This window comes from Aptenodytes forsteri, unplaced genomic scaffold, assembly GCF_000699145.1.
Source record: "Aptenodytes forsteri isolate BGI_AS27 unplaced genomic scaffold, ASM69914v1 Scaffold241, whole genome shotgun sequence".
In the NCBI taxonomy this organism is placed as follows: Eukaryota; Metazoa; Chordata; class Aves; order Sphenisciformes; family Spheniscidae; genus Aptenodytes; species Aptenodytes forsteri.
Window position 1 is genome coordinate 8,059,358 of NW_008795252.1, and position 12,583 is coordinate 8,071,940.

A 12,583-nucleotide genomic window follows, 5' to 3' on the forward strand; every position below is an offset into this window, starting at 1 on the left:
GATCACTGGACTATTAAGGCTTCTACAGTTCTTATCTCTTCTATTCCCTATCAGTGCCATACTGTATTAGATGTGTGTCCTGAAGTGGGTGCTGCTAAAAAGGGAAGTTGTACCTGGTGGGCGTTTTGTGAGGCCAAATCATAAGCTGCATTGGATCAACACACCATCATGACACTGATCAGAATGTTTTGATAGATTTTAAGCCTGTGGAGGTTTAATGAACATGGTCACTGGATGTGCTGATCAATGATGAAGTGTTTTCTGATTTAAAAACTTGGGAATTTATTGTCAATTACCCTATCTCATTTCATTGGCAATGCAATCTTTTTGATTTTCTGGGGTTTTTTTACAAACTAACCAACCTAGGCTCTTTGATTTTCTCTCTCATTTTAAGAGAAGAAAATAAAATTCTACCTCTTTTTTGAAAGCAACCTGTAACAAAAGTATTGTGAATAGACTGCTTATACCTACTCTTGAAAATTATCATCAGTATGATGGGCATTGTCTCTATACATCAGTATTAACAATAGGACCAGATTTTTTCCTCAACCCTGCCAACGTGCAAAGGACAGTTGGTTTTAAGAGTGTGTTATTGGACATACTCCATCACAAAACGAGGCGCAGCACAGATTCTTGTGAAGATGCAGATGTGATTCTCGAAAGATGCATCTTTCTTGAGAGCTTTTAGGGACTGTGTGTGAGGCGTAATATGAAACCTCTACAAACTGATGGTAGGTCCTAGCTAGCAGATAGCACTCTCCATGCAGTTAAGAGTCCTTTCTTCCACAGGAACATCTACTGCCTATATTCCATTTCCCTTCCAGAAAAATGGAAAAAAACCAACAGTTCCCTTAGCTTCTCTTGCACGTGGTTTTAAGCCTTTCTCCCAGATTTATTTTTGACTAGAAGCCAAAAACTACACTGGAAGTCAACGATTCAGTGCTCATTTGAACCCAGGATCCTCCTGCCTTTCGGTACCAATCCAACCACTAGACCACAATAGCATCTTACGCTGTCTCAGAAAAGAGTCCTCTTTGTGGGAAAGGGAGGAAAATTCCCAGCAGAACTCCCTTGGACTTCTGACCTTCGATAAAAATGAGGAAACAACACTTCTGATTTTCAAGAGATTATCATTACCATTATATTTCTCTTAAAGGAGACATGTCAAGCTTTTACAGATTAAAAACAAGCAATCTTTGTGTAGTTTTTTGAAAAGTTCCATGTTTGTTTTGCTAAAAACTCCTCAGTCTATTCAGACAGAATTCATATTAACATGCTATTTCTTTTGTGTTATTAGTCATATGCAATTATGAATCTATTTTTATATAAAAATAAAATGATAGAATGATAGTGGTCATATCACTCTATTCATTATAGAGAATGGGCCAAACTCTTCATCAAATTGTGTTCTACTGAAGACTGAGTGGGTTGCCCGTCAGCTTTTGCACCACAGTAAGTACATGCATGCATTTTTGCAGGATGCAGTCCACCATGTGACTCTGAGTTATGCTTAACTTCTGGCAAATCTCAGACCATAAAGTGTTGATATGTTTGGAAAAGGGACTGCATTTATCACATTCTTTTCAATGAAACTCCTTTACAAATTTCACTGATGTATTTCAATATGGATTATGCTTTTCAGATCCAGCAAAAAATTAGTTAAAAGCAAAAAGGGGGTTTAGCAGAGGTTCGGAGTGCCTCTTTGAACTCTGTATTCTTTCGAAGATCTCTATGTTTCTATTCTCTCTAAGGGAGTACTTGAGTACTTTATGCTTACCTTGTTATGCTTACCTTGTTTAAACAACTAGGCTCATAAAACTGATCTGAACTATTTGAGGAAAGAAGAAAAGCTTTTTTCTCCGCATTCAAGTACCTTTTTTTAAACTATGTTCATGCCTTTTTTGCATGTCTATATTGTTCTGATTCCGCAAAACTCATTAATGCCAATGTTGTTGCAGAAAGACGCATTCACCAAAGTATACATATACTTTGCTGAATTAAAGATATTCTTTCCATTTTAGTATGTAAAAATTTGGAAAAAAAGATGCGAGCAAATCAGTTTACACAACCTATTCTACAGCACTATGTTGCTTGTGTGTAAGTCTCGGGCAAAGAAACCAGCAAGGAAACATTTTGGTTGCAATCTTGTTTCATCTTCTTACAAAGAAGAATGAATAGATAAACGATGCACAGGTTGATAAAAGCCAGAAGCTGGGCATAACTCTGGATCATACTATGGCCCGTACTCTGCAAGCACGAACGCATGAGCTTATCTTGGTGTACAAAGATAATCTCATAAGAAATCATGGAAGTCAGAGAACTGCTTAGATGAGGCTAAGCATGTGCACAAGGATTTGCAGGATCAAGCATAAATGCTGATTTACTGCCTATGCAATCTTCAATACAACCTACTTTGATTAAGAGTTTGGCAATTATCTGTAATGACTAGTGTATGTGACCATTGTTGTTCTATTGGACAATGAAGAGATACAAAATATCAGTGAATGCAAAGCTACCAAATCACAAATATCAAAGCTTCCGAGCTTGCGCTGAAAACGTAGTGCAACAAATCATGTGAACAGAGATGTTGCACAGAGAATGTTGGCTCATCAAAGAAGCAGTAACACACAGGAGTCAGCTTATGTGCATTTGTTTTCTTATGAGAAATGGAAATAATTTTTTTCAAAACTTCCTTGTTCTTTCTCTATATTCTCGTAGAGCATTTGCAGCATAACGTTTGTGCATATAATGAACACTAGAAGACATAGCATAGTGTATTTAATAAATAATGCTTATAATAAATAGTACATTTAATATAAGCACAGCCTTCATTCTAATGTGCTTATACTTGATGGAGCCCAAAAGAATTTTCAAAATACAACTGAATTATTCTCTATTCAGTGTGCTCCTTCTGTATCTCTTTATTTTGTTTATTTTTTGTTTAGCTAAAGGGAATGCTAGCAGTCTTGGTAGTCAACTATTCTCTCTTTTTTGTAGTAGTCAGACCTTCTGAAAGCGATGAGGCTCGCATTTTGTGGTAACGACAATGCTTCAGCCTATAACATCAGTGCTGGTGTCCTAAGAAACGTCTGCTTTGTGGATGCCCTCAACTTGGTTCCCCATGTCTTCTTGCTATTTATCACCTTCCCAATTCTGTTCATTGGTGAGTTATTCAAGGGAGCTGTGCAATCCTACAAACACTTGAGCATGTATTTATACTCAGTCATGTTTATATGTGCTTGGAGGCCTGTGGTGCAAACCATTGGATGCTCTGTACTTATTAATTTTAAAAAAGAAGAGACAGAATGGCTTGACCTAGAGGACGTGAAGCCAACCCTCTTGAAATGTTGGGAATTTTAGATATAAATCTGAACTAAGGAGCACGAAAGATGGATGAGAACTAGAGAAATCAGATCCAAATGCTTTGAAACTTCTCTCTGGAGAAGTTTTCTTCAGATTTGAAATTGGCAACTTGCAGCCTTTGCTATTATTAGATATTAGAAGACTTGGGAGAGTGGGTCTGAATTCCCTTCAAGTTATGTGAATTTCAGAGAATATCCAAAATGTGCAATTTGGATCTAAGGCTAGGAGAAGTGTAGGAAACTTTTAAAACAGAATAATTACTTCTTTTGCCAACATTTGTAAACAGAAGTAGAGCAAAAGAGAGAATCTTTTTCCACAGGAACAAAAGTAAGCACTGATAAATCTCTCCTGAAGAATTTAGGACAGTGGAGTGGCTCTAACTTACATATTCTTGTAAAAAGCCCCACCTAAACTAGTACTCTAATGATACTTTTTCTCTATAATTGTCTCTTTATCCCAGTTATTTGCAGTGATGAAATAAATACAATTTAATACTTTTTCAGAGCTGTCAAACGGTGGCATTCTAACTGATCGTAGGAGATAAAGAGACTTGAATAACTGTCAAAAGACAATAAGTGTTAATAAAAATAAATATTCTCCGCACAACTGCATGAGAAATGGCATGTCAATTCTTCCATGTTACCTTCCTGGTGTCACGTATATTCATAGTAATACATTTCTTCCATGAGGAAGATTTGAATTTGGGACTATGTTCAAACTAGAGATTTAAGGACTTCCATTATGCAAAAAGACTCTGAAGTGGTTGAATAATGGGCTACAGGAATCCGTGGGCTGCGACACTCAGTACCTAGCAATCAAAGGTATAACAAGATCTAGTAACTGAAAAATAATTAAATAACTAAGCAAGGGAATAAGAAACAAGTTCTAATAAAAGAATAACTAAAGACTGGAAAAACCCCCAAGGGTTATGGAGAACTCTCTCCAACAGTGCTGGATCTTTACGTCAGTGCTGGCTCGCTCTTTGAGATGAGATGTAAGTCATCCTTGAACTGCAGGGCTTTCTGCAGAAGTGTTTGATGGAAACTCCATGCAAGGTCTGAGGGCAGAGATAATCTTTTACAACATTCTGTGTTATCCATCAAGCGGTGGCAGGCCGCTTTAATATTTTTACAGGTATTAGCCAATTAATTTTGGAATAGTATTGCAGCTACTGAAAACTCCCTCTATTTTCTAACAATGTTAGGAAAAAAACTTCATAGCTTAAATTGTATGTTATGTATGTATGCATGTAATTCTTTGTTTTCTATTTTGTACCTAGATCATCAGGACAAATAGTTGTTGAACAGAGCAGTAAAAGCTAACTGGAGTCCGCAGTATTGACTGACTCCAAAACAAAAATTGATGATGAACCGTGTTTGTGCAGATGTATGGGCAAAGAGGAAGTAAAAATGAAAAGCAGCTTGGGAGAGACAAAGATAGGAGCAAGGTCAAAGAAAGCCACATTAGATTAGGAAAATCTTAGGAAACTATAGAAAATGCTTGAGATAGACATGGAGAAGAGAGACTATTTTGTTCCTGCAGTACTTTACATGTTAAACAAGGATGAAATGGTGAAATCCTGACAGTTTCCAGGAATGAATAACCTGGGCTCTAGTTTATGTGTTTCTGAGTCACCTGATGAGCCTCTAGGCATGATGAGGTGCTGCATCCTTGTGTATCAAAAGCATATCCTGGATTTTAAACTCAGTTCTGCAGTTACTGAAAGAAACAGATACAGTGTTCACTGCCCTGGTTAAACACCTTCGGGTTTGTTTTTGTTTTCTTTTGTTTTGTTTCTTTACTTGTCCGAAATGTGCTGTTCTTGGGGTTCTCTATGGGCTTTGGGAAGTCTGTCAGAGAATTCCAGGAGTTGCCTTACAGTAAGAGGGACATGTACAGCCATTTGGGCTGACTCAGGACAGTCCTGTACCAGGGTGGGAAGGGACAGAGGACAAAGCAACATGCAGGACAAGACTGGCCATCATGAGAGGCTAACCTCTGATCAGTTCTCAGCTCCCCCCAGCACTGTCACATCCATCAGGTCCTTGGTGTCCTGCTTCTTGCCAGGTTGCTGGCTTCAGAGAGGATCTTGCCTGAAAAGGATAGGTGCCGTCTGAGGTGACAACATGAAAATGGGATTCAAGATTAATTTGTTGATTAGATCAGCTGAGTCCTGGTGCTGTGCTGGAAGCTTTAATGTGCCAGGAATGCACAGGGCAAGGAGGCTGGGCTGGGCCTGAGGAGCAGAGACTGGGAAATCGCCGTTCAGCATCCCCTGAGACAGCGCTCCCAACCAGGCCGGAGACAGACATAATAAATCTTATTTGTCTGAAGTAGATATATCTCTTTGAGGCCTCATTGGAGGATGCAACTTTTATATCAGTTGGAAACTTTGCCCACTCTGGCCTGTGACTGGGAAAGACATGATGACGCCATCACTTAAGATCTGTCAGTCCCTGTTGTGCGAGGGTGAGACTCTGAGATGTTTCTTTTGGTTTTCTCATCTTTGTTCTTGGCCAGGGACCTCTTCTCTTTGATTGCAATTGTGGGAAGTCTGTTGTCATGTTGTCTAGAGGGTCAGATCTAAATTATGGGGAGCTACATGGCAACTCAAACACTCCTGGGTCATGTTATTAGTAACAACAGCCCCCATAGCCTTAGAGGGGTTTTGTGTTGATTATATACTATTTTAAGTGTGACCTATGGATTAGAATAGGGAATTGATAACCGGATCACTCACTATCTGGCTGTGTGATAACCTTGTTCTTTCATTACTATTATTTCCCAGGCTGGGGAAGCCAAAGCTCCAAAGTCCAGATTCACCACAATACCTGGCTGCACTTCCCTGGACACAACCTGCGGTGGATCCTGACATTCACCCTCCTGTTTGTACATGTGTGTGAAATAGCAGAGGGCATAGTTTCCGATACGTAAGTGACGGTGTTTGGTGGATAGCCAAGCTAATTGCATTCGTTAATGTATACTGATAATGTGTGACAGGCTGGCTAGTAAGGCGTAAGGAGTTTTTCCCCAAAAAAGATGGGGCATCATTTCATGAACTGTCTGGATTTTAATGGTATGAAGGCGAAATGATTGTTCTTAGCACATTGTTATCCTCCTCTCAAACTATAACGGAAAGTAAATATTGACAGAAGTTAAAGCGTTCACATGGAAAAAATCTTTTTGTCTCTAGGAAAGTCATATTTGTCCTCTTAAATAGATTAGCAGAACACCTAGGAATATAACAATGGCGAAAAAAAGACACTAAATTCACTAGTTTATACCTTATTTATTTTCAGGCAAATGAAATCTCGCCATCTGCATCTCTTTCTACCAGCTATAATGGGATTTGTGGCTGCCACTGTATCCCTAGTCTATTACCATAATATTGAAACATCTAACTTTCCAAAGTTACTGTTGGGTAAGTCTAAGTCTGATATTTATGTACTCTTACAAAACCCAGTAGTTTAGCCAAAGTCAGCTTGCTCAGATTGAAGAGGACGGTGAAATGCATAAGAATATTAAAAGAGAGAGGAATAATTCTCTGCTCTTTGAACGAGTATTATTGTAGGAGTTATTGCATCTTTTATAAGGTACGCATTGAAGACTTTTTAAAAATTATCACAAAAGGGAAAGCATAGTATGCCTATTGTATTTCTAGCATGAGCTTTTAGGTATTTTTTAACACTGCTCATTATTTTGAGGCAAAAACTTGTCTTCATTCAAAAGGGCTATTTTAAAAGACCACTTTTAATAGTAAACTGATCACAAACCATCCTGTGCAGATGGCTGTTGTTTCTCAGCATCCGTTGCAGTTGATTCTGAGATTACTCAGTCTAATGACGAATGCCACCTCTCACTTTTTCCAAAGGGGAGGAAAAAGTTTACCTTTGAAAAACTGCTACCTGGTATTCACGATATCTGTCTCAGCCAGGAGGTGGTCAGAAGAATTTGGCTAGACATTGCAGGGTAATGTTTCATAGAAGTATATGGTCCAAATTACCTATAACTCAACAACCTGAACTAGCCATTGGCAGATACAAACCAGGTTGCAGGATATAATTAAATTACATGAACTCTTTCAAAATGGGCTTACCTGCAATGCACTCTGCTTTTTCAAAGAGGCAAGATGATATTTGTCAATTTAAGTGACTTTTACTTCATTTCAATAACAAAGTTCCCCTTCAGATTATCTTCAATGGACTTCTGTAATTGTGCGAAGAACAACCATTGTGGATCTTTTTGAAAGGTGGTGGCCCAGGAAAGAAAATAGTGACCTGGGAAAAGAAAGTGCAAAGCAAATCTCTCAAACCTGAGTTCCTGACTTGGGCTGACATCACACTGTGCCAGCCTGCAGGCTGGTGATACAGAGGATCACCATGCTTGCATTCAATTAAGCCATGGAATATTTCTGTTTGAGAAAGCTAAAACTTCTGCAGCGCTGGTATAGCTTATTATTTATTTTTTTTTAATTATGCATGTGCACATGTTTTACAGCTCTCTTTCTTTACTGGATAATGGCCTTTGTCACCAAAACGATCAAGCTTGTCAGATACTGCCAGGACGGTGTGCCTTTTTCTCAGCTGCGTTTCTGCATCACTGGAATTATGGTCATTCTCTATGGGCTGCTGATGGCTGTGGAGATCAATGTCATTCGAGTTAGGGTATGTGGTTTCTTTATCAGGATCTGAAAAGATATCAATAGTATCTCGGGGATGAAGATGGGTCTTTAGTCCCAGTAACTCTGGCTTGTGTCAAGTTTAGGCCCAAGTTTAGCTTAGCCATAAATGTCTGGGTAATTCTATAGAAATCAATGGGACCTGGCATCTCTTTAAAATGTATGTCCTTGATGTGTCCCCTGGACTTGGTATGTATGTGTGCCTGTGTATATGTATACACACAGAGAGTTCATACATATTTGAATAGATAGATATACACGCATATTTGTGCATGTAAGGGTATATGTGTGTGTGTTGTTATCTATACAGTATATGCTATGTTAATGCAGATAAACTATATATGTAGTGAATGTATAAGTTAGCATACGTTCTTACCCATGACAATTTAAAATATAATTATATCCCAAGAATTCTTTTTTGTTGTGGTTCAGATAGAGATAGGTAGTACTGGTAGGCTACAGAACTGTGTCCACATCCCATATTGCTCAGTTTCTTGCCAGTTATGCTGTCAAAATGGAAATGCTCCTATTTACATGCAAATTTACAGTTAAATTCATTGTATAATTACTTTTAAATGCAAATTTGACACCGTACTTGTATTATACATAATTTTTACTAAAAATTGCCATTAATAAGATCATTCTTGAGCACATGCTGCCTATTTTCTCCTCTCCAGAGGTATGTATTTTTCATGAACCCTCAGAAAGTAAAGCCACCAGAGGATCTACAGGACCTGGGGGTGAGGTTTCTGCAGCCGTTTGTCAATTTGCTCTCAAAGGCGACTTATTGGTGGATGAATACTCTTATTATATCTGCTCACAAGAAACCTGTGGACCTGAAGGCAATCGGAAAGCTTCCAATTGCAATGAGAGCACTGACAAATTATGTTTGTCTCAAAGAAGCGTATGAGGAACAAAAGGTAACCAAAAATGTTCATGTCACTGTTTGGCCTTAGAAACTATAGTGTCACTTTGAAATTTTTGTGCTTCTATGAAACCCTAGTTTTAGGAACTTTTAACTTAGGACTGTTTGTTCCAAGGTGAAACTTAGGAAGTTCCAATCCAATGGTTACTGTTTGGTTTTAAGTGAATTTACAGCAGGGGAGAGTTGCCAGATTGAGAGCCACTGGAAACCGAAACTGTAACAGACTGATCACTTGCTAGATTTCATTTTAAAAGTGAAAGCTTTGTTTAAATGTTAGCTACTTATGACAGCATCTTAAATTAGAAGACATTCTTTCCATAGTTTCAGCTGGAAACACTCATCTTCACTTTTTTCTAAAGAAAGAGAAATAGCTAAAAACACACATCAGGAATAGCCAAAACACTGGTGTCTTGTCAACAGCGTTTTAGTCACCAATCCAAAACACAGCACCATACCAGCTGGTATGAAGAAAATTAACTCCATCCCAGCCAGACCCAGTACAAAAACCATGGTTGGGCAAACTCACTGGGTAGTGCAGGAGTTTCCAGAGAAAATTCTGGATGAATTTGGCAAAACTGTGGCATTTCATTTGTGCTTAAAGCTGGTGATTTCTGCCAAAAAAAGAAATGTTTTGTTTTGCAGAAAGGAGGGAGGATTCGAGAGCCTGCCTCCCTGATTTGTGCATACATATCAATTCTCAGGCATAAACAGAGAGAATACAGGCATTCAGAGGCCACTTTGGAAAATGTAGCATGTAGGACAAAAGCATATAAATCCCGTTCCTGCATACACCAGATAAACATGTTTCCAAGCAGTGCATGGTTTAGAACTGCAATGCGAGGGGAAGCCAGGAGGAGCAGCTCTCTGCTCCCAGCAACTGATGGAGCTGTGCCCTCTGAAATGAAACCATAATCAGTACAATTGTTTCTATTTTAATAGATTTAGGTTGCTTCTCTTTTCTTTTGTAGTCGATGCTTACAGTACTAGAGACCAAGACCCTTCTGCTTTAAGCAGAAAACTACTGAGTCATTGGAACTGAGCTTTTCACAGCAAAGGAGAAGTGCATCCCTTAGGCCAGCTCCTTAAAGAAGCGTTTGGTGCCTAAATCTTACTTAAAGAGACCGAAGAGGCTTAGGCACCTACATGCCCTGAGGATCTGAGTCTTTGTGCCATTCTTAATGACAGGCATGATGACTGGGTGCAAGCATTTGTCTGTAGCTCATTTACATCTGCAGAAACTGTGTGTGCCTGCACAAATACGCGGTTCAGATGCCAAAAGGCAAGTTAGGTGTGCTATTGCTCATGTGCTTGAACACAAACATTCAGTGTGTAGCTTCCCTTAGCGTGCGTCAGGCATGCATGAAGACTTGCATAAATGTACCCGTGCAGTTACATGCACCTACATTTATAAAGCTGGCTCACATCAGATTTTTTGGTTTCCGTAATTGTTTAAAGTCTTGAGATTACCACAGCCTCTAGCACATTTGTGCTAATATTTGAAAACAGGCTGTAAGCCTAAAGTAAACTGATACTTCATAGATAAAGTTAAAGTAAACTAAAGGGCTGAAACCAATCCAAAGAGCCAGGCAGTGGAACTCACTGCAATTCACTCCCATGGAGAAATGTGTTGGTTTGTGCATGGTTGGGCCAGAAAACAGCCACAGAATTAGGAAAATTCTTCAGGTTGAAGCATGGTCTGCAATCTGGAAGAGACGATATGTCACTGTCTCTGTTGCCAGGGTGTATTTTACACTAATCTTCCGCAGCTGGCGAAGGGAGCCCCCCGGCATCCTCTGGATTAAGTGGGGTTACCCCTGCCTGTGCCTGGAGATAGCTGATCTCAGCTGTGCTCTATGGCCCTGCAGAAAGAAGCCTTCTGTTCCCTTCCAAACCCTCCTTATCATGCCTTGATGAAAGATGCTGAACATGACCATGAATATTCTGTATTGTAAAATGCCTTTGAGATAGCTCACATGACATTGTCTTGCTATCCCTTCTGCATGCTGTGAAAATTGAAACCAGATGAGGTTCTCTACCAAATAATAGCAGAAGGGAAATGAGTCAGGTTAAATTTTGATGGCTGTTTTCTCAAATTCACTGTTTTCCAAACCTGTCTCCAAGCATACAGGAGTATAAACTAGAGGGTCCGAGATTAACTTTTTATGGCTGCTATATTCTGCTAAAATAGCATGAGTCACCATGAAGTCTGTGAACACTGGGTGGAACCTTTTCTTGTTTTCTTTGATGTCAGTGGACAACTCCTGAAATCTACATTCAACTACTTAGACAGAATTCTTCTGGCTCCTGCCATATGAAGGTTTGCCCACTGGCACATGAGACCTAAGCTAACACTTCTCAGTGACAAATCTGTATTCATTATTCATTATTCTGTTCTGCGGTTTTTTACATTTTCAAACTTTCATGAAGCAGTTCTTAGCACTATGAATACATTCACTACTCAAAATTCTTTAGTTGTAAGTAATTTTTTCAAAGCATCAAGTAATTTAATTTTAATATAACTTTCATGCTACAAGGTATTTTATAGAATTTTAAAGCCAGTTATCAGTAATTTTATTATAATATTAAGTAATACAAACCAACACAATACAAGGCTAAATAGCTGGTGATTGACATTCTAATTGGCTATTAGTCTGGTAGTTGCTACTGCAAAAGGCATTCCAACTCTTACAACAAGATACAGGTCATTTGTTACTGGTTTTGTAGATAGTTTGTGTTTGGCAACGTAGCATAACACAGCATATCATAAGAAAACAACATAGCATATGTTCTTTCAGTTAGAAGATACTGTAAAACTACAGGTAAAACAAGCTCTTTTGATAATTAAGCTTACTTAAATATGCTGTTTGAGTTTTTTCCTAAACAAAGTGTTGCCAAAAAAATACATTGCAATTGGCTTTCCTTATCTCATTGTTGCCTGCCATCAGTAAATACTCTAAAAGATGAACATGCTGTATTTTTTTGCTTTTCTGGACAGTCTCCTATAGAAACAGAAATACCTCATCTTACAGTATTTTTATCATACCTTTCTAAGAATCCTGGAGAAATTCTAACTGTGGATAGGAAGGTTGCTTCTGCAGAATAAGCAGTGATGCACATCACACACGTAGGGCTAGACCCATGACCTTAAATTCATGTATTTTCTTTAATACACGTTCACAGTTCCTACTGTATTAATGGACGTTTTGGCTGAAGATAAATAATTCCTTAATAAGATTAAGAAGATAAAGAAGTCCTTAATGATATGCTATGAAACTCTCACAGCCAGATTTTTGGACCAATGTACTGTATGTGGGTAGTACTTGTTACGTAATCACCCCCCCCAAAATTTGATCCTGTTTCTGTTGTTGCTTGGCTTTTGTTTTTGTTTCTATACAAGTGGTCTAGATGTTTCAAACCACATACTAATGCATCATACATCACATATCCCAAAATAGATTTAGCACATTGATATGACATTTGGTTTACCCCATCAACCAAAATCCCATGGAATTTGCTCTGACAGTCAATAGAAAGTTTTACTTTTGGGATGGTGTAGTAGAAAATGCAATTTTTAAAGTCAAGCACCAGGAGAATTTCCTATACCTGCTATTCATGTG

General features: G+C 38.6%; 1 protein-coding gene across 5 annotated transcripts in view; it reads left to right on the forward strand.

The window, feature by feature from the left end:
• Positions 1–12,583, forward strand: part of ABCC9 (ATP binding cassette subfamily C member 9) — a 76,758-nt gene that overhangs the window by 5,656 nt on the left and 58,519 nt on the right. For 4 of the 5 annotated variants that reach the window (XM_009279016.2, XM_009279013.1, XM_019472005.1 and 1 more), the window contains exons 2-7: positions 1,378–1,452; positions 2,998–3,163; positions 6,152–6,293; positions 6,663–6,784; positions 7,861–8,027; positions 8,719–8,961. In XM_009279016.2, the coding sequence (XP_009277291.1) occupies positions 3,019–3,163; positions 6,152–6,293; positions 6,663–6,784; positions 7,861–8,027; positions 8,719–8,961 (819 nt within the window). In that variant the 5' untranslated portion in view covers positions 1,378–1,452; positions 2,998–3,018. The remainder of the gene's footprint in view (positions 1–1,377; positions 1,453–2,997; positions 3,164–6,151; positions 6,294–6,662; positions 6,785–7,860; positions 8,028–8,718; positions 8,962–12,583) is intronic. The other variant, XM_009279015.1, reaches the window with a different exon arrangement.